We start from the raw sequence: 21,070 nt of genomic DNA on the forward strand, positions 1-21,070 counted from the left end.
AACAGGTTGTGGTAAAGAAGCCAGTCAAATACCCCCAAACCAAGATGGCCACGGAAGTGACCTCTAGTTGTCCTCACTGCTCATTACACACTCATTATAATATATTAGCATGTTATGAGACACTCCCACCAGCGCCATGACTGTTTACAGATGTCATGACAATGCCAGGAAGTTGCCCTATATGGTCTAGAAAGGGGAGGAATCCTCACTTCTTGGAATTGCCCACCCCTTTCCCGGAAAACTTATAAATAATACACCCCTTGTTTAGCATATAATCAAGAAATAACTGTAAGTATAAACAGTTGAGCAGCAACCCATGCCATTGCTCTGTCTATGAAGCAGCCATTCTTTATTCCTTTACTTCCTTTTTTTTTTTGAGACAGAATCTTGCTATCTCCCAGGCTGGAGTGTAGTGGCACTATCTTGGCTCACTGTAACCTTCGCCTCCTAGGTTCAAGGGATTCTACTGCCTCAGCCTGGGATTACAGGCGCATGCCACCACACCCAGCTAATTTTTTGTATTTTTAGTAGAGACGGGGTTTCACGTGTTAGCGGGGATGGTCTTGATCTCTTGACCTGGTGATCCGCCCTCCTTGGCCTCCCAACATGCTGGGATTACAGGCGTGAGCCACTGCGCCTGGCCTCCTTTACTTTCTTAATAAACTTGCTTTCGTTTTACTCTATAGACTTGCCCCGAATTCTTTCTTGTGCAAGATCCAAGAACCATCCCTTTGGTCTGGATCTGGACCCCCTTCCGATAACAAAACTATGTACCCTTGAGTTTGTCATCTGAAACCCCAGTTTCCTTATCCGTAAATGGAAAAACAAGTGTAGTTATGAAGTATAAACCAAAAGTAAAATCCTAAGACCCTCCACTGTAAAATTTAACCTGAAAGCCTAGTTCCAGCCATGAGGGGAAGTGGGGGTCAGACGTGCCTCATTATACCCCTGCAGCATTACCATCAACATACAGACCCTAAGTCTGATAAGAAACATTTACAATCTAGTGTCTCTGAAGCCTGCTACCTGGAGGTTTCATCTGCATGATAAAACTTGGGTCTCCACAACCTCTTATCATAACCCAGGCATTCCTTTCTATTGATAATAACTCTTTCAACCAACTGCCAAACAGAAAATGTTTAAATCTACCTATCACCTGCTAGCCTCCACTTTGAATTGTCCTGCCTTTCTGGACTGAACCAATGGGTATCTTAAATGTATTTGACTGATGCCTCATGTGCTCCCTAAAATGTATAAAATCAAGCTGCGCCCCGACCACCTGGAGCACATGTTCTCAGGATCTCCTGGGGGCTGTGTCACAGTCCATGGTCACTCATATTTGGCTCAGAATAAATCTCTTCAAATATTTTACAAAGTAAGAAAGAGACTCTTTTCATCCACAGAAGGAATCAGGCCTTGGCATGTGACAGGTTGTGCTGTTATATATATATCTACTGGTTTTCATCCATGGTTCCTGGCTTCTAACTCCCCTAGCCCTTGTTACAGTCACCTGTTATAATGTTGGGTGTGTTAGGCCTTAGGGGCAGGCCGTAGGAAAAAGAATCTCTCTCACCTTCTCTTGCCCTCCTTTTACCTGCCCCCAAGCAAGACTCAAATCTTCCCCTATCTTTCTGACTGTGAGTCTTTTTTTTTTTTTTTAGACAGGGTCACTCTGTGGCCCAGGCTGGAGTGCAGTGGTGGGATCTTGGTTCACTGCAACCTCTGTCTCCTGGGCTCAAGCGATCTTCCCACCTTAGCCTCCTGAGTAACTGGGACTACAAGTGCATGCCATCACACCCGGCTAATTTGTGTATTTTTAGTAGAGACAGAATTTCACCACATTGACCAGGCTGATCTCAAACTCCTGACCTCAAGCCATCCACCGGCCTCAGCCTTCCAAAATGCTGGGATTATAGGCATGAGCCACTGCGCCTGGCCTGATTGTGAGTCTTAAGACTCCACCTAGAGAGAGAGGGTCCTGCCCTATACTCTGGGGGATGTCATGCAACTTCCATAAAAACCCAAGAGGACTGGGTGCAGGGAGCTTCTGGAGAGCTGACCACATGGAGGTTCCTGGAGGGTATTTCACCCAGGGAGGGCATGGAAGTTCCCACTCCTTCCGCCATACTTCACCCTATGCATCTCTTCATCTATATCTTTTGTAATATTCCTTTAATAAACCGATAAACCGAAGTGTTTCTCTGAGTTCTGTGAGCCGCTCCAGCAAATTAATTGAATTAATTTCAATTAAAGGGGGAGCAGTGGGAACCCCAACATGAAGCTGGTTGGTCAGTTCTTGAGGCCGGGACTTGTGACTGATGTCTGGGGTGGGGGAAAGAACTGGGGACTGAGCCCTCAGCCCGTGGGATCTGACACTATCACCAGGTAGATGGTATTGGAATTGAATTAGAGGACACCCAGTGAGTGTCCACTGCTTAGTATGTGGGGAAGGGGGAACCTCCACACATTTGGTCACAGACGTCGTCTTCTGTGTTGATGGTGGTGGTGGTTGTGGTGCAAGAGTAGCGGAAAAATACGATTTGAGAGTTTTTCTGTTCCACGGGTGATCAATAAAAGTAAGCTCTTTTTTTTTTTTTGAGACAGTCTCACTTTGTCACTCAGGCTGGAGTGTAGTGGCATGGTCTCAGTTCACCACAACCTCCACCTCCCAGTTCAAGCAGTTCCCCTGCCTCAGCCTCCCAAGTAGCTGGGATTACAGGCAGGTGCCACCACACCTGGCTAATTTTTATATTTTTAGAAGAGACTGCGTATCACCATGTTGGTCAGGCTGGTCTCAAACTCCTGAGCTCAAGTGATCCACCCGCCTCGGCCTCTCAAAGTGCTGGGATTATAGGCATGAGCCACCACGCCCAACCTGTAAACTCTTTTCTATCCCTCAGATTTATTGTTTTCATCTTCCTTTTCTCATTCCCTGTCCAGTTTTTCTGTTCCTCCCTTTTGCCGCCTTCTGAATGTTTGTCTTCAAGTAGCAATGTCCATCTTGCTCACTACCAAGGCTCCATCTTAATTATCTTTCTCTCTCCCTCCTCCACCCAGATGGATCCAATATTTTGAAACATCTTGTCTACCAAATACCAAGCCCTCCTTAAACAGTAGCCATGTCTCTCTTGCAGGTTTTTGGGAATATTGGGAATAACTTTTGGATTCAACTCAGGAAGCCCAAGGTGACCCCTGGGCTCCTTGGCTACACTGCAGCCCTGTAGCCACATAGAGATGATGGAGCCCTGTTGGGTAAGAGGTGGGCCTCCCTGCCTACCCCTTACCTGGTAGGAGCCATGAGGAGGGATGTAGTAAGTGTCTCCAGGAGCGAGGGAGTAATAGTCCTCCTCAATTTCCTTACAGTAGAACATGGACAGAAGTGATAGCAGGAGACGCCGGTCTTTGTCATCAGTCACTCTGCCTCCATAATTACATTCCCCTGGGGACAACCAACAGAAAGAGAGGTTGAGCCCAGGGAAGGTCATCATGAGCTTGGTGGTTAACATAAAACACGGCATTCTTCCGGCCAAAGATCTCTGCTGGGACACAGTGATAGGGACAGCAAGCAGGGAAATTCCGGGCAGAAGATGGCAGGTCCCCTGCAAGGGCCCCACCCTCAAGCTGAAAAGCCTGAAACCATGGCCCAAAGTGAGAACTTACATCCCTGTTTTCCCACTTGAATGTTGCCTTTTCCAAAACAACCCATGACCTGCCCCGCCCCCACAATCCATGCCCATCAAAACCCCTGGCTCGGCCAGCAGAGAGAGAGAAGCAGCTGGACATCAAAGAGAAGTGGCTTGACTTCAGGGGACCAGCTTGACAGTATAACTTTGGAGAAGAATCTGGTCAGAGATGGCTGGACTTCCTGAGAAGACTACCTTCCTGCTCCATCCCCTTTTCAGCTCCCTTTCCCACTGAGAGCCATTTTCATCGGCAATAAAATCCCCCGCATTTACCATCTTCAATTCATTTATGCGACCTCATTCCTCCTGGACACCTCCTGGACAAGAGCTCGGGTGCCACGAGTGCAGGTGCAAAAGGCTGTCACACTGACCCGCCACTGGGCGGTTAACATTTAAGCTGTTTGTGGAAGGCAGAGCTAAAAGAGTACTGTAACCCTTCCTCTGGGTGACAGAGGGAGACTCTGTCTCAAAAAAAAAAAAAAGACATTTCGAGAGAGAGAGAGAGACCACATTCATATAACTTTTATTACAATACATTGTAATTGTTCTATTTTATTACTGTTGTTAATCTCTCACTGTGTCTAATTTATAAATTAAACTTTATCATAGGTATGTATGTATAGGATAAAACATAGTGTATATGGGGTGCAGTAAAATCCACAGTTTCAGACATCCACTGGGGGTCTTGAAACATAGCCCTGATGGATAAAGGGGGACTAATGTATATGTTGAGATGGTGGCAGTAACTGTGGGTGGAGCCTTTGCTAACTGTGCCCCCGATAGAGAATTACAAGGAGCAAAGACCCTTGCCGATTCATGCTGGAAATGTAGAGTGGGCAAGAAACAGATCTATGATGTCTTTTATACCCTTGAGGTTTGAGGATTGTTAGTGATCTCAGCCTAACTAGCCTATCCCAACTGGAACAGTTGGAAGGTGACTACTCTCAAGCTGGCTGGTTTATGACCAGCAGGCAGTTGGTTTATGGCTTGCAGGCAGTTCCCTACGCAGACCATATCCCAGGGCAATCATGCACTCATGCTATGGTCTGAAGAGGAACCCTAGGATGTGCTTCTGTGTGGCCTGGAACTGTGGGAATATGGCTCACTTCTATTTATTATTAGTATTAGTATTAGAGTCGGGGATCTCGCTGTTTTGCCTAGGCTGGTCTAGAACCCCTGGGTCCAAGTAATCCTTCGGCATCAGCCTCCTGAGTAGCTGGGACTACAGGTGCAAGTCACTGTGTCCAGTTCCAGGCGCACTTCTTTGGAGACGTTCTTTCACCAAACTGAGATCCGCTGTGTGCATGCTGTGTGTGTCATTTGGGGCTTTGTTCTAGGGAACACTATACTGAGTTAAGGTCAGTGTGACCTTCTGGCATGGAACTTAATCATTGTAAAGCACAGTCTCTCCACCTTGGCACTCTTAACATGTTGGATCGGGTAGTTCTGTGTTGTGGGGACCACCTTGTACATCGTAGACTGCTCAGAAGCATCCCTCGCCTCCACTACTATAACTGCCAGTAGCACACGCTATGACAACCAAAAGCATCTCCAGACATTGCCAAACAGCCACTGGGGGCCGAAATCACCCACAGTTGAGAACCATTCCTTTAAGCCTCTGTCTTCCCAGCTGTAAAATGGGGTTATTAACATGGAGCTCATAAGATTAACGTGAAGACTCAATGCATTAATCACAGGTATACAGTGCCTGCCGCATGCCTGGGGAAGGGATTCTAACAAACTCCTCAACATATGGAGCTGAAGAGGAAATTGTGTGTGATCTTGATGCCCCAGTTTTTTAATTAAGCTGCATTTTGACCTTCAGCCATGATCTTCCATTCATTTAGCACGTGTCTATTTTTATTCCTATCTCTGGGACTGTGCGGCATGTTCCTTGAAGTTAGCGGTCACGTTTTTTTGGTTGTGTGTGTGTATGTTTTTTAAGAGATGGGGTCTTGCTCTGTCACCCAGGCTGGAGTGCAGTGGTGTGATCATGGCTCACTACAGCCCTGACCTCCTGTGCTCATGTGATCCTCCTGCCTCAGCCTCCTGATAACTGGGGCTACACGTGCACACCACCACACCCAGCTCATTTTTATTTTATTTTTTTGTAGAGATGTTGCCTAGACTGGTCTCAGACTCCTGGGCTCAAGCAATCTTCCCACTTTGGCCTCCAAAAGTGCTGGGATTACAGATGTGACCCACCTCACAGAACCTATGATTAAGTTTTATACATTTACATTCTTCCATATGATGTACTTGTACATATCGTGGACTAATAAAAGGTTGCCGATTGATTGCTTTAATACAAAACAGCTAGGGTCATTTCTACCTCAGGGTCACTCTGCTGCGAATGTTCTCCTTCCTCTATGTCCCACCCAGTTCCTTCTTTTCCACTCATAAAATTCCTACTCACCCGAAAACCCATCTCTTACGCCTTCAAGAAGTTTGCCATGATCATCTCCTCCTCTTACCCCAAGATTTAATCATTATGTGCCCTTCTACTTTATAAATGTTTCTCTTGTTGACCTTATTACTATGTTATCTTCTTTTTTTCTTCTTTTGAGACAGGATCTCACTTTGTCATCCAGGCTGGAGTGAGGTGGCACGATCAGAGCTCACTGCACCTCCACATCCTGGGCTCAAGCAATCCTCCCACCTTAGCCCCCTGAGTAGCTGGGACTACACGCATGTACCACCATGCCTGACTAATTTTTGTATTTTTTATAGAGATGGAATTTTTCCCCGGCCAGTCTTAAACTCCTGCCCTCAAGCAATCCCTCCACCTCGGTCTCCCAAAGTGCTGGGATCACAGGCATGTTCCACTGCTCCTGGCCTGTATTTTTTTATTATTATTTTTGAGATGGAGTCTCTCTCTGTCACCCAGGCTAGAGTGCAGTGGCGCAATTTCAGTTCACTGCAACCTCCACCTCCCCACTTCAAGCAATTCTCCTGTCTCAGCCTCCCAAGGAATAGTAGGACTATAGGCACGTACCACCATGCCCGGCTAATTTTTTAATTTTTAGTAGACACTGGGTTTCTATATGTTGGTCAGGCTGGGCTCAAACTCCTGACCTCAGGTGATCCACCTGCTGTGGACTTCCAAAGTGCTGAGATTACAGGCATGAGCCACTGTGCCCCGCCAGCCTGTATCATTTTTTTAAAATATTTTTCTTCTTTTGGAGACTGTGAGTCACTCAAGGGTAAAGATTCTATCTTAATTTTTTGTTTGTTTGTTTCCTTACAATATCTAGCATGATGACCAGCATTAGTAAGAGCTCGATGTTTATGGTGAGTGAGGGAGGGAGGGAGTAAATAAATGAATGGAAATGGGAGCAGAACAGCAGGAGGGTGGAACATGATACTGGAGGTTTACAGTGGAAAAACCCCTCCCATAAATACCTGTCAGGTAGGTCAGAGCATCAAAGGGCACCTCCTTGTAGTCATTGAGAAACATCTGGATCTGCCACATACTAATCCTCAGGTCAGATTCATTGAATTCATAGGGAATATTCCACCCTGTGTGCGGGAGAGCAGAGAGAGGCTTCAGTGCTGACAGCTCTTAATTTCCACTCAAAGACCAAGCTGAGGGAGTTAAGCATCATTATGGATCAAAAGCCTCTTCCAGGCCCATGAATATCAAGCACCGGGGCCAACTATTAGCCTGGACATTTACCGCCAACGTGGGAGCCATTCTGCCTGAGAAAACATCCAGTCTAAAATCAATTTTCTTATGTACCTCCCCATTTGTTAAGGAAGATGTTAATGTCCTGGGATTTGTGGAATGAGAATTATTCAGCCTGGCAGGAATACGGCGGTAATGCATGGAGCTCCAAAAATAACACCGCGGCATGGCTAGACAGCAGGAGCTACGACTGGGCAACAGAGCCATGTTGGTTCTGAGAATTCCCCTCCTCGAGCTCATGGGAAAACTGAATGGCCAACCTTAAAGAAAAGACCACTCATATTTCCAAGGGTATAATAATAAATGCCCATTGGGGGCTGAACAAGTGACATACATGTGTAAACCAGGCATGGTGCAGGATACAAGAAAGAGTATGGGGAAGCCTGTGCTCAATAGAGAAGTTGTTTGTTTGTTTAGTTTTGTTTGTTTGTTTTGAGACAGAGTCTCGCTCTGTCCCCCAAGCTGGAATGCAGTGTCGTGATCTCAGCTCACCGCAACCTCCGCCTCCTGGGTTCAAGAGATTCTCCTATCTTAGCCTCCTGAGTGGCTGGGATTACAGGCACGTGCCACCATGCCCAGCTAGTTTACGTATTTTTAGTAGAGACAGGGATTCGCCACGTTGGCCAGGTTGGTCTTGAACTCCTGACCTCAAGTGATCCACCTGCCTCAGCCTTCTAAGGTGCTGGGATTACAGGCGTGAACCACCGCGCCCAGGCTCAATACAGAAGTTTAATTTTCTCCCAAACACTCGCTTTCAAATTAGAAGTATAACAAAATAATAAAATTCGTGTGCCAGCAAATGAAGCATGACTGGCAGTTAGTTGCAAGCCAAACAGTTGCATGGCTTTTTGTTTTTTAGAGGCAGGATCTCGTTCTGTTGCCCATTCTGGAGTAGCCTCGAACTCCCAGGTTCAAGTGATCCTCCCATCTCAGCCTCCCAAGCAGCTGGGACTACAGGAATGTGCTACCATGTCAGGCTAATTTATTTATTTTAATTAATTAATTAATTAATTTTTTTTTTTTTGAGACAATGTCTCACTTTATCATCCAGTTTGGAGCGCAGTGGCACAATCTTGGCTCACTGCAGCCTCCACCTTCTCACCTCAAGTGATCCTCCCACCTCAGCCTCCCAGAGCACTGGGGTTACAGGCTTGAGCCACTGTGCCCGGCATGACTGGTTGGTTTCACTTAGCATAATGTCCTCAGGGTCATCCACGTTGTAGTGTATGTCAGAATGTTCTTCCTCTTTAAGGTTGATTAATATTCAGGACTTCTAGACCAGCCCGGCCAACACGATGAAACCCCATCTCTACTAAAAATACAAAAATTAGCCGGGTGTGGTGGTATGCTTGTAGTTCCAGCTACTCAGGAGGCTGAAGTGGGAGGATCGCTTGAACCTGAAAGGTGGAGGCTGCAATGAGCCAAGATCACACCACTGTACTCCAGCCTGGGTGACAGAGCGAGACACTGTCTCAAAAAAAGAAAAAAAAAAAAAGTCTATAGGTAGATTAATATGTAAGCAAAATGTTATATATTCATACAAAGGAATTTGTTGTTGTTGTTGTTGAGACAGGGTCTCGCTCTGTCACCCAGGCTGGAGTGCGATGGTGTGATATGGGCTCACTACAAACTCCACCTCCTGGTTGAAGCAATTGTCATGCCTCAGCTTCCCAAATAGCTGGGATTATAGGTGGGCACCACCACACCTGGCTAATTTTTGTGTTTTTACCATGGGGTTTTACCATGTTACCCAGGCTGGTCTCAAACTCCTGGCTTCAAGGTTTCTGCCTGCCTCGGCCTCCCTAAGTGCTGGGATTAAAGGCACAAGCCATCATGCCCAGCTAGGTTGTCAGATTTAGCAAATAAAAATACAGTGAGAGTTTAATCTTAAATAATAAATCATTTAGTATAAGTATGTTCCAAATATTGCCTGGAAAATACTTATACTGTATTTTACTGGCGACCCTATCTGAGCGCAAGCTTAAACATGCACCTGGAAACACACCTATATGTGTCTGGTATCCTTTCCCCCAGGCCACCCAGGTGCACTGTCATCACTTACCTAGGGGGCCGAAGTTTCTCCTCTCTTGAACAATGGCGTGGAAGAAGCAAAGGCCAAATAACATCTTTTGCCACATCACTGCCTTCGCACAGCTTTGGAAGAACACAGGATCTGAGATGGGGTCATTGAGGTAGGAGCGCAAAAGGTTGGCCCGGAGCCCTTTGGGGGGCTCATTGGTCATTTTGATTCCATTCTGGAGAATGCTGACCGGAAACTTCTCTGATGGATAGCTGGTTAGCCAGAGTCTGGAAGAACAATGGACCCAACCTTTTAGAGCAATACAGTAAGTTATAGTGAAAAACAATAACAAAAACAAAACAATAACAGTAACGAAACAGTCCAGCCTGGGTAACACGGTAAAACCCCATCTCTACTAAAAACATTGTTTTATTTATAAATAAAAACAAAAAAACAAAAAACAAAAAATAATAGCTATGATTTATTAAATACTACCAGAGCCAAAGCCATGCTAAGCATTTAACATACGTCCTTTTATTTCCCTTAAGCCTCACAGTCACCTGATGAGGAGGGATTCACTACTCCTTTCACCAGTGAGGAAACGGAGGCATGGCAAGGTCAGGTGGGTTTTTCAAGGACACATCGTTTGGCAGTAGTTGAACCAAGATGTGAACGAACTCAGGATTCTCTGACTCCAAAGCTCCTACCTTTTTTTTTTTTTTTTAATGTAGAGATGGAGTCCCTCTGTGTTGCCCAGGCTTGTCTCGAACTCCAGGGCTCAAGTGATCCTCCTACCTCACCGTCCCAAAGTGCTGGGATTACAGGTGTGAGTCCCTGTGCCTGGCCCTAAGGCTGCTTTCTCTCTACAACGAGAGTTGAATAGTTGCAACAGAGACAATATGGCCACAAATCCTAAAATATTTACTATTGGCCCTTTACGGAAAAAGTTTGTGGATGCCTGTCATATAGGAAATGGCATTTGAAACGGGCCTTGAAAAATAGGGAGAAATTCTTTTTTAAAATGCAAGTTTATCTATGCCTACAAAAAATGGGAACATATGTAAAAGTGTTTAGAAGAAACCAGAATTGATCATTTTACCACCTATAGGTTAACATCTTGGCACACTGCATCTGAGGCTCTTTTTTAAAATTTTTATTTTTATTTTATTTTATTTTATTTTATTTTTATTTTTATTTTTTTGAGACAAGGTCTCACTCTGTCACCTAGGCTGCAGTGCACTGGTGCATCTCGGCTCATTGCAACCTCCACCTCCCAGGTTCAAGTGATTCTCCTGCCTCAGCCTCCTAGTAGCTGGGATCACAGATGCACACCACCCCGCCTAGCTAGTTTTTGTATTTTTAGTAGAGACGGGTTTCAAAAAGTTGGCCAGGCTAGTCTCGAACTCCTGGCCTCATGTGATCCACCTGACTCAGCCTCCCAAAATGCTGGGATTACAGGCATGAAACACTGCTCCTGGCCAGTTCTTCTTCTTCTTCTTTTTTAATCTAATTTTATTTTTAAAGATATCTCACTCTATTGCCCAGGCTGGTTTCAGGCTCCTGAGCTCAAGTGATCCTCCCACCTCAGCCTCCTGAGAAGCTGGGACTACAGATGCACACAACCATGCTAAGCTCCCAGACTTTTATTAATTTGTTTTTCCTACCCAAGGTCAAATTACATATACATCATGGTCTCTTGGTTTTCATTGGTTTACTAGATTTGTAATAGGTAGGTTTGGGGTTGAAAGGTCATTAGAGACACAGGACACAGGCTGAGCCTCCCTGTGGAGGAGGGAGAGCTGGTGATCTAGTCAGACTCAGTGGGCTTTGGGCTGTGGTCCAGGCACAGGGCTGGGAGGGGTAGAAGAGTAAACCGGGGGCCTAAGGGCTGACTTCAGTCTGCAGATGGGTGATGTTTTTGGCTTATGTCATTTGAACCCATACAATGCTGTGACATATTTTTGAAGTAGTTGATACTTTTTTTTTTTGAGATGGAGTCTCACTCTGTCGCCCAGGCTGGAGTGCAGTGGTGCAATATCAGTTCACTGCAACTTCCACCTCCTGGGTTCAAGGGATTCTTGTGCCTCAGCCTCCCAAGTAGCTGGGATTACAGACATGCACACCACGCCTGGCTAATTTTTGTATTTTTAGTAGAGACGGGGTTTCACCATGTTGCCAGGCTGGTCTTGAATTCCTGGCCTCATGTGATCCACCTGCCTCGGCCTCCCAAAGTGCTGGGATTATAGGTGTGAGCCACCTCGCTTGGTGCCAAACAGCATTCTTGAAACTAATGGACTTCTCTTAAACTCTCTCTCTTTCGGAAGTTTTATATGAAGACAAATCAACTGTGGCTAATCTGACTTTGTAAATAAGCACCAAACACTTTCCCTCTTTTCCGGCAGACAACTAAGATGAAAATAACCAGCTAGCTTTATTGGACAGAGCAGGGGTTGACACATTTTTCCTGTAAAGGACCAAATAGTAAGTATTTTAGACTTTGTGAGCCCATATGATCTCTATGCAACTACTTGTCATACAGAAGTAGCCATAGACAATATGTGAATAAGCATGGATGTTTTTCAATAAAACTTTATTTATGGACACTAAAATTTGAACTTCATAGAAGTTTCATGTATTATGAAACATGATTCTTTAGGGTTTTTTCCACACTGTTTAGTTAGCTTGCAAGCTATACAAAAATAACTGGCAGCAGGGTGCATTTGGCCATCGGGACATAGGTTGCTGCTCTCTGGCCTGGTATAAGAGAATCCCTGGTCCGGGTGTGGTGGCTCACGCCTGTAATCCCAGTACTTTGGGAGGCTGAGGTGGGCGGATCACCTGAGATTGGGAGTTCAAGACCAGCCTAACCAACATGGAGAAACCCCATCTCTACTAAAAATACAAAATTAGCCATGTGTGGTGGCACATACCTGTAGTCCCATCTACTCGGGAGGCTGAGGCAGGAGAATCGCTTGAACCCAGGAGGCGGAGGTCGCCGTGAGTGGAGATCACACCACTGCGCTCCAGCCTGGGCAACAAGAGCAAAACTCTGTCTCAAAAAAAAAAAGAGAATCCCTGAACATTTGAGTTAAAATGGACGTTAAAGTCTGTTTGGTTCATCTTATTATTCTATGAATGCAAAAACTGAGGCTTAGCTTTGCTGGGCTTTAACAAAAAACAAATAGCTGTTTCCAATGTTGATTAAAATTCCAAAGAACCCCAGAAATGTAGGATAGAGGTAGGCAGGTGGCAGGAGGCAGGACAAATGATACCTGGAAAATGGTAGAATTTTTTTTTTTTTATTATTATTTTAAACAGGGTCTCACTCTGTGCCCCAGGCTGGAGTGCAGTGGTGTGATCACTGCTCACTGCAGGCTCATCTTCTCGGGCTCAGGTGATTCTCCCAGTTCAGCCTCCCAAGTTGCTGGGACTACAAATGTGCGCCACCATGCCCAGCTTATTTTTTGTATTTTTAGTAGAGACGGGGTTTTGCCGTGTTGCCCAAGCTGACCTTGAACTCCTGAGTTCAAGCAATCCACCTATCTCAGCCTCTCAAAATGCTGATATTACAGGCGTGAGCCACCACGCCTGGACAGGATTTTTTTTTGACAAATAATAATTTTTAAAAATCAGACTTGCTCACATTGAGTCTACCTTTCCAGCTACATTTCCTATTACCTTCTCCAACAACTTCTCATGGCATATACCAGAGTTGTAAGATAACTTCTCAGTATTTCCTTAATACCTCTCTTTGCTTTTCCAAATGCTGTCTCTTCTGCCTAGAATATCCTTCCTGGCAAACTCCTATTCATTTTTCAAAATCCCGGGCCATTGTCAGGCCTCCAGGACTTCCCCAACCTTCCCATCCCTTTTCTATATTCCATGGCTCTTCTTCAAATAGCGAGTAAATCAGATATGACATGGTATCAACATTATTCATCTACGGGCTGCCTTCTGCTAGACTGAAGAGCTTCTTTCTTTCTTTTTTTCTTTTTTTGAGAGGAAGTCTCACTCTGTCACCCAGGCTGGAGTGCAGTGATATGATCTCTGCTCACCACAACCTCTGCCTCCTGGGTTCAAGCAATTCTCCCACCTCAGCCTCCTGAGTAGCTGAGATTACAGGTGTACACCACTGCGCCCTGCTAATTTTTGTATTTTTAGTAGAGACAGCATTTTGCCATGTTGGCCAGGCTAGTCTCGAACTCCTGACCTCAGGGGATCCACCCGCCTCAGCTTCCCAAAGTGCTGGGATTATAGGCATGAGCCACCCTGCCCGGCCTAGACTGAGAGTTTCTAAGGGGCAGGACTGTGTCTTGATTATCTTCCCAGCCACCAGCCTGATGTCTGGAGGTTGGGTCCCAGAGAAGGCAGTGGTGGGACAGCATCTCACCTGAATCTGGCATTGGTGCTCTCAGGAACAATCACCTCCTCACAAATCTTCTCCAGTGTAGGCATCCAGCTTGTGGCCAGATGGCAGTTCTGTAAGACCACCCAGGTCCCGTCTTTGATGGCATTGTTGATCATTTTGGCAGCAATAGGGCCTTGGCCTTGGCCAAGGGAGATGGTCTGTGTTCTGGTACCTCCCATACCAAGATCGTCAGCAAACTTCAGCAGGCCTGAGACCAGGAAGAAAGGAGGCTTTTGAAAGATGACAGGCTAGCTAACAGTAACAGAACAGCCACATCACAATAAACATGGCTCAGTGTGGTGGCTCACACCTGTAATCCCAACACTTTGGGCGGCCGAGGTGGGAGGATCACTTGAGCTCAGGAGTTGGAGACCAGCCTGGGCAACACAGTGAGACTCTGTCTCTATTTAAACACACACACACACACATATACACACACACACACGCCAATACCAACACAAAAGGTGGGGTTCACATTAAAATTTTAGACTCAGAAAAAAACTCATTGGCTTCTGTTAATTACAAAATAAACATCTCTCTGGGGAAGTTCAAGACATCAGGTCAGATGGCAGATGAAGCTACAATCAACTTCTCTTTTGCTTTAAACACATAGACATTCTTGATAAAAAAGGAATTATCTGAACTGAAAAGAAAAAAAAAAATCAAGTTTGAAAGAAAGGGATATTCCCAGGTGCCAAAAATGGGGAACTCAAAAATAAAGAGGTGAGCACATAATCAAATAACTAGGAAACTGATTTTTGCAAATTTATTTTAACGAGAAATATAAGCATTTGTAAAGTGAAATAAGTCTCTCACTTCTCTCTTCCCAGTGGTAGCCAATGTTACTAGATTTGTGAATCCTTCCAGAAATATTTTATGTATTTAAATAAATGCATATATATGATTAAATTTATATGAATTGTAGAATACTGCATTTTTTCCCACTTAACAATGTACGTATCTTATAGGTCTCTTCTACATTAGTACATGTATTAAGGCTTTTTTCTTTCATGGATACATAGTATATCACCATTGGAAAATACCACACTTTATTTCATTACTCTAGATGTTAAAGTTTTAATGTCCATGGGAGATACAGCTTTGTACTCATAAGAGGTGGGGAGCTGGAACTGAGACATTTGCATAAGGTTAGGATTCTCAAAGTGCCATACCTTCATGTTATGAAGACCAGACATTTGGCCAGATGCGGTGGCTCACGCCTGTAATCCCAGCACTTTGGGAGGCCGAGATGAGAGGATCACTTGAGGTTAAGAATTCGAGACAAGCATGGCCAACATGGTGAAACCCCATCTCCACTAAAAATACAAATATTAGCTGGGTTTGGTGGTGCATGCCTGTAGTCTGAGCTACCTGGGAGGCTGAAGCAGGAAAATTGCTTGAACCCGGGGAGAGGCGGAGGTTGCAGTGAGCTGAGATCGTGCCACTGCACTCCAGCCTGGGTTACACAGTGAGACTCCATCTCAAAAAACAAACAAACAAAAAGAAGGCCATTTGACTACTGACCTAAGGAAAAGACATGGAAGCTCATAACTGGTCTGGAGCCTGGATGAAAAAAACAAACAACTCTCCAGTGAAAAATCAAAACACTGTTTATGCCACATGAATTTGAGGAGTGTGAGTTCACGGTACTCTCTGGTGTGGGATTCCTAAGCTGAGAAATTTCCCATAAAATTTGATTCAGAATGGCGACCCCCACTTCGCCCCATGGGGTACCACTGTTTGCACAGGCAAAGTTGTTCTGTAGGGACACCCCTAAAACCCAAAGTATATGAGACTCCTGCAAAACAACACAAATCTGCTGATGGTGAACTCACAATAAAAAAAAATACACGAGGAAGTATATCACCATGAGGGGCAGGCAGCACATAAAAAAAATCAGGGTTAATATTCTAAGGATTACATATGGTCTCTGTTACGAGATGCATCGTGTCCCTAGCAAAATTCATACGTTGAAGTCCTAATTTCAGGTACCTCAGAATGTAACTGTTCAGTAGCTGGAGATAGGGTCTTTGCAGAGGCAAAGTTAAAATGAGTTCATTAGAATGGGCCTTAATCCAATATGACTGATATCCTTATGAGAAGAGGAGATGAGGACAGACACAGAGAGAAGGCCCTGTGCAGACATAGGGAGAAGATGACCATCAGCAAGCCAAGCAGAGAGGCCTCAGAAGAAACCATCCCTGCCAAAAGCTTGATTTCAAACTTCTTTCTTTGAGAATTGTGAGAAAATAAATTGCTGTTTGTTTGTTTTTTGAGATGGAGTTTCGCTCTTGTTGCCCAGGCTGGAGTGCAATGGCGCAATCTTGGCTCACCACAACCTCCACCTCCCAGATTCAAGCGATTCTCCTGCCTCTGCCTCCCGAGTAGCTCATGCCAGTAATCCCAGCACTTTGGGAGGCCAAGATGGGTGGATCACTTGAGGTCAGGAGTTCAAGACCAGCCTGGCCAGCATCGTGAAACCCTATCTCTACTAAAAATACAAAAATTAGCCAGACGTAGTGGCATGTGCCTGTAATCCCAGCTACTCGGGAGGCTGAGGCACGAGAATTGCTTGAACCCGAGAGGTGGAGGTTGCAGTGAACCAATATCACGCCACTGCACTACAGCCTGGGCGACAGAGCAAGACTCTGTCTCAAAATAAATAAATAAATAAAATAAAATAATAAAAAATAAAACAATAATCATCATCATTGTGCACTGGCTAGTGAAATAATGGATCTCGGTAATGATTGTCATAAGCCACTAAAACTATTAAAGTCAGTGATTCCCAGCACTGGTTGCACATTGGAATGACTGGAAAGGCTTCATAAAACACAATTCATAAAAAATCCCAAAGGTTTTAATTTAATTGGCCAAGGCTGTGGCCTATGCATTGAGATGCTTCTTTAAACTCCCCAGGTGATTCCAATGTGCAGCCAAGATTGAGAACCGTCACATTAGGTGAAATCTGGTGGGAAACTTTATAAGGGAAGGAACGGGGGAACGGACAACCAGCTCACGCTGACAATGCCTGAGTCCCCAGACCTGTCTTTATCAGAAAAGACAGCCAGACAGTATGGATCTCGTGATGTGCGGCACTAGAAGGAACACAGTGTGAAGTTTCCTGTGGAATCATCCGAGCTGAATCTCACCAAGCTTCTATTTTGTTCTTTTTTTCTTTGGGAGGGGGCAGGGTCTGTCCCCTGGACTGGAGTGGTGTGATCATAGCTCATTGCGGCCTTGATCTCCCCAGGCTGAAGGGATCCTCCTACCTCAGCCTCCCAAGTAGCTGGAACTACAGGCATGTGCCACCGTTTCCAGCTAATTTTTTAATGTTTTATAGCAATGGAGGTCTCACTATGTTGCCCAGGCTGGTCTCAAACTCCTGGGCTCAAGCAATCCTCCCAACTCATTCTCCCAAAGTGCTGGGATTACAGGCGTAAGCCACCTCTCCTGAACCCTCACAAGGTTTTTAAGGAAAAAACTTTGACTGAATTATCAAGATACAACAGTGGGAAATTTCTGCATTTCTGGTTTCTCTGGAAAAATCAGATGATCTAGCAATTCTGGGCTTACATTCCCAAATGGCCCAATTTGTGGGTGCCGAGTAGCAGCTGAGCTCTTTAGGTGGAAAAATTAGAGTTCCGTGGCTCCACCTCAGCGTATGAACCACTTGGCCTTCAAAGTCATCTGAACTTGAGATCCCTGCTGTGAGGGACCGGCTACTGATATCCACCCACACATTCTGGGCTTTCCACCTCTCTTCCACAACACTCTGTTCTTACCTGCCATTGGGTCTGCACTTGGAGACAACACAAAAATCAAAGGCGCACAGCAGCTGGAATCATTGTAGGATCCCTGGAGATCGAAGGTAGGGGCTTCGATGTACAGCTTTCCCATGTGTTCAGCAATGAACTCCCGGATCGCTGGCACTATTTTGTCAGGCCGCAAACATCGGAGGATCACCATCTTCTCCAGTCCTTGACAGAACTTCCAAGATCCAGGGAGTTGCTCCTCGTGGGGCCAGGCTGAGTCATAGATCAGCTTCCATTCATCCAGGTTCTGTTCCAAATGGTCCTTCAGGCCGTGCAATCTGGGTAAAGCAGATGCACGGACAATCTCCGCCCACGCCTTCTCAGACAGCCACTGGGGAGCTGGGTTGGGGTAGGGGTTATCCAGTGCGACGCCTCCAGTGAGAAGGAAGTACCACACCTCCTCCGTGATTTCCTCCTTCTGTTTCATGATGCCGATGGTCAGGAGGAGAGAGAAGAGTAGCTTGTCCTTCTCAAACAGAGAACGGCACACGTTGTTGTAGATACTGAGGGTGAAATGGTCAATGATGTACTCGATGCGCAGATTCAGTTCTTCGCTCTTCGTGCTATGGGCCAGGGAATGCATGTAGAGATGTATGAACCAAGTCAGGGAGTACTGGTACATCGGCTCGATGTTGGCCAGGTCCGAGATACAAAAGAAGATGGTGGCAGAATGCACAGCCACTGGCTTATAGCCCATCCGAGTCTCGTCAATCTGCGTTTCTGTCATGGAGGCAACTTTCTGTTTCTCTGAGATCTCTTCAGATAGCACTTTGGAGGAGGACAGAACTTTGATGGCGGTTTCATCCTCCAGGATGTTACCCTTGGACATGGAAAGAACCTCCAAGATCTTATCTTCAATTTCCTTGAGATGCTTCTTGTTCTCGGCGCTTTCCACAATCAACTGGTTCTTTTTCTCTTCCAGCTCTGGCTTCTCCTTGGCAGCCACGATGCCAAGGAGTTGATCTTGGAGACCCAAGGGGGTGATCATGAAGTTGAGGAGACAGACTTTCACGGCAACTTCTGGGAGGTAATGTGGATTCCTCAAACGGGTTGTGATGTATAACTTAAAATCCCTGGAATATTCGATGATGTTTTCACCCAGCCTCATGTACTCAACTCCTTGCTGTTTGAATGTTGCCTTGAGCAAGATAGGTTCGATAGAAGCATCCAGCTCTTCACCAATGTTTTCTATCAAGACAGGGGTGCCTAACTGCAGCGCATTTTCCAGCATCCTCATGTAGTTGCTATCAGAGAACTTGATGACAGCCAGTTTATTCGCCTTCTCCATGTTCTTAATCCATTTATTGGCCTGCCCCTGAGGGTCAATCATTAAGGCCCAGCGTCTGGAATTGGACACAATGATGCCATTGTCGATAGAGAAGGAGTCAACGGGAAGCCCAGCAATCTGCCAGGCACGGATTTTTATGGGATCCCCTAATGTGTGGCTGAGACTGAAGTCACTAGAGCTGGGGATGACCTTGTCCTTACATTCAGCCAACCACTGATTTTGGCACTGGATCCGATAATCCACTGTAAAAGCGCCCAGGTAAGCCACAGTTCCTGAGGACAGCAACACGTCACCCGTCAGATTAGTGTAGCGGATCCCCAGGTGCCGGGCAGCTTCGGTCCATCTGTCCTTCTCTCCCCCAAGACCACTGATCAGTTTCTCTGCCCTGACCAGCTTTTGGGAGCAGATTTCAATGTTTTCCTCCAAGTCCTTTTTCTTGGTGTTCATCTCTTCAAAGTCGTCATTCAGGGCCTGGAGCCGGTCTACCACCAGCTTCAGCTCTGCTCGTTTCTGATTCAGCTTCTGCATCTGTGCATCCAGCTTCCCCTCTGCTTCCCTCAGTCGCTCCCGTTTGGGAGCCACCACCTTGGCCACGCGATCGTACACCTCCATGGCCCTCACCCACTTGCACAGACCCTCGCAGGCCGAAGACACATTTTTAATGACAGTCGGCTGGAATTCCGGGTGATTGATAAACCTTTCCCGGATCCGCTTCATGGTCAGTGGGGGGATGTTGTCTTTGTCATACGTCTTAAGACTCTCCAAGAATTTCAGATCCCCAAGAATCTTTTTGGATACCCCCCAGTAGTCTTCTATCATCTTACCTATTCGGAACAAGAAACAGATAATGTATTAAGACATTCTGGTCGAGACTTAAAATTTTGCAGTGGTTACTGCTGGTATTTGAGAAAAAACAAAAACAAAAACATGGTCTGGGAGGCCCAGTCGACCTCACCAACCCCATCTCTGCCTCATTCCCTAAACTCGGGTTACAAAGGACCTTCCTTCAATTCCTTCATGACCCCAAGTGCTTATTACCATGAGCCCTTCGCCGATACTGTAAATGGCATCTAGCTGGCTCCTGACCAGACCTCAGTTCTCATTTTATTTTGTTTTATTTATTTATTTATTTTGAGACAGAGTCTTGCGCTGTTGGCCAGGCTTGAGTGCAGTGGTGCAATCTCGGCTCACTGCAACCTTCGCCTCCTGGGTTCAAGTGATCCTCCTGCCTCAGCCTCCCAAAAAGCTGGGACTATAGACATGTGCCACCACGCCTGGCTAATTTTTGTATTTTTAGTAGAGACGGGGTTTTACCATGTTGACCAGGCTGGTCTTAAACTCTTGACCTCATATGATCCACCCACCTCGGCCTCCCAAAGTGCTAAGATTCCAGGCCTGAGCCACCGCACCCAGCTAATTTTCTTTTTTTTTTTTTTTTTTGAGATGAAGTCTCACTCTTGTTGTCCAGGCTGGAGTGCAATGATGCGACCTCGGCTCATCGCAACCTCTGCCTCCCGGGCTCAAGCGATTCTCCTACCTCAGCCTCCAGAGTAGCTAGGATTATAGGCACCTGCCACCACGCCCAGCTAATTTTTTTGTACTTTTAGTAGAGATGGGGTTTCACCATGTTGGATAGGCTGGTCTTGAACTCCTGACCTCAGGTGATCCACCTACCTCAGCCTCCCAAAGTGCTGGGATTACAGGCATGGGCCACCACGCCCAGCTGTGCCCAGCCAATCTTTGCATTTTTTATGGAGATGAGGCTTCGCCATGTTGCCCAGGTCAGAGGCCTCATTTTAAAAGCCATCGCCATAGAGGTTTCCCTTCAATTATTTTCTACCATCTACCTCTCCCTCAAAGTGGTAACCTTCTGCTGTTTCCTAGAACCTGGCACACTGCCTGGTACTTAGTTATCAATAAATATGGGTTGAATGAATAGTACCCCATTATCTTATTCATGGATGGAAAAGGCAGGAGGAGCCACAGCCCGTGGGGATGTTTCGAATATTCTTCCCTAGTCTGGGAGGTTGGTTGGATGGAGCCCAATCAGTCCTTCCTGTGATGAACCGTGTGAGTGAGGCCAAGGTCTTGTGAGAATGGAGGCTGGAAGAAGCAGCTTGCAGGTTCCACCCATACAGAAGACTACCCGTGACCTGCCCAGACACAAAGCC

At 45.8% G+C, this 21,070-nt stretch overlaps 1 protein-coding gene across 1 annotated transcript in view; it reads right to left on the reverse strand.

Moving 5' to 3' along the window:
- The window catches only part of DNAH3 (dynein axonemal heavy chain 3), a 211,576-nt gene that overhangs the window by 12,352 nt on the left and 178,154 nt on the right, over positions 1 to 21,070 (reverse strand). The window contains exons 54-58 of the mRNA XM_073015222.1: positions 17,582 to 19,723; positions 13,779 to 14,004; positions 9,431 to 9,675; positions 7,086 to 7,202; positions 3,285 to 3,439 (exon numbers count right to left, since the gene is read on the reverse strand). Of these exons, the coding sequence (XP_072871323.1) occupies positions 3,285 to 3,439; positions 7,086 to 7,202; positions 9,431 to 9,675; positions 13,779 to 14,004; positions 17,582 to 19,723 (2,885 nt within the window). The remainder of the gene's footprint in view (positions 1 to 3,284; positions 3,440 to 7,085; positions 7,203 to 9,430; positions 9,676 to 13,778; positions 14,005 to 17,581; positions 19,724 to 21,070) is intronic.

The sequence above is a fragment of the Chlorocebus sabaeus genome, chromosome 5 (genome assembly GCF_047675955.1).
Source record: "Chlorocebus sabaeus isolate Y175 chromosome 5, mChlSab1.0.hap1, whole genome shotgun sequence".
NCBI classification, from domain to species: Eukaryota; Metazoa; Chordata; class Mammalia; order Primates; family Cercopithecidae; genus Chlorocebus; species Chlorocebus sabaeus.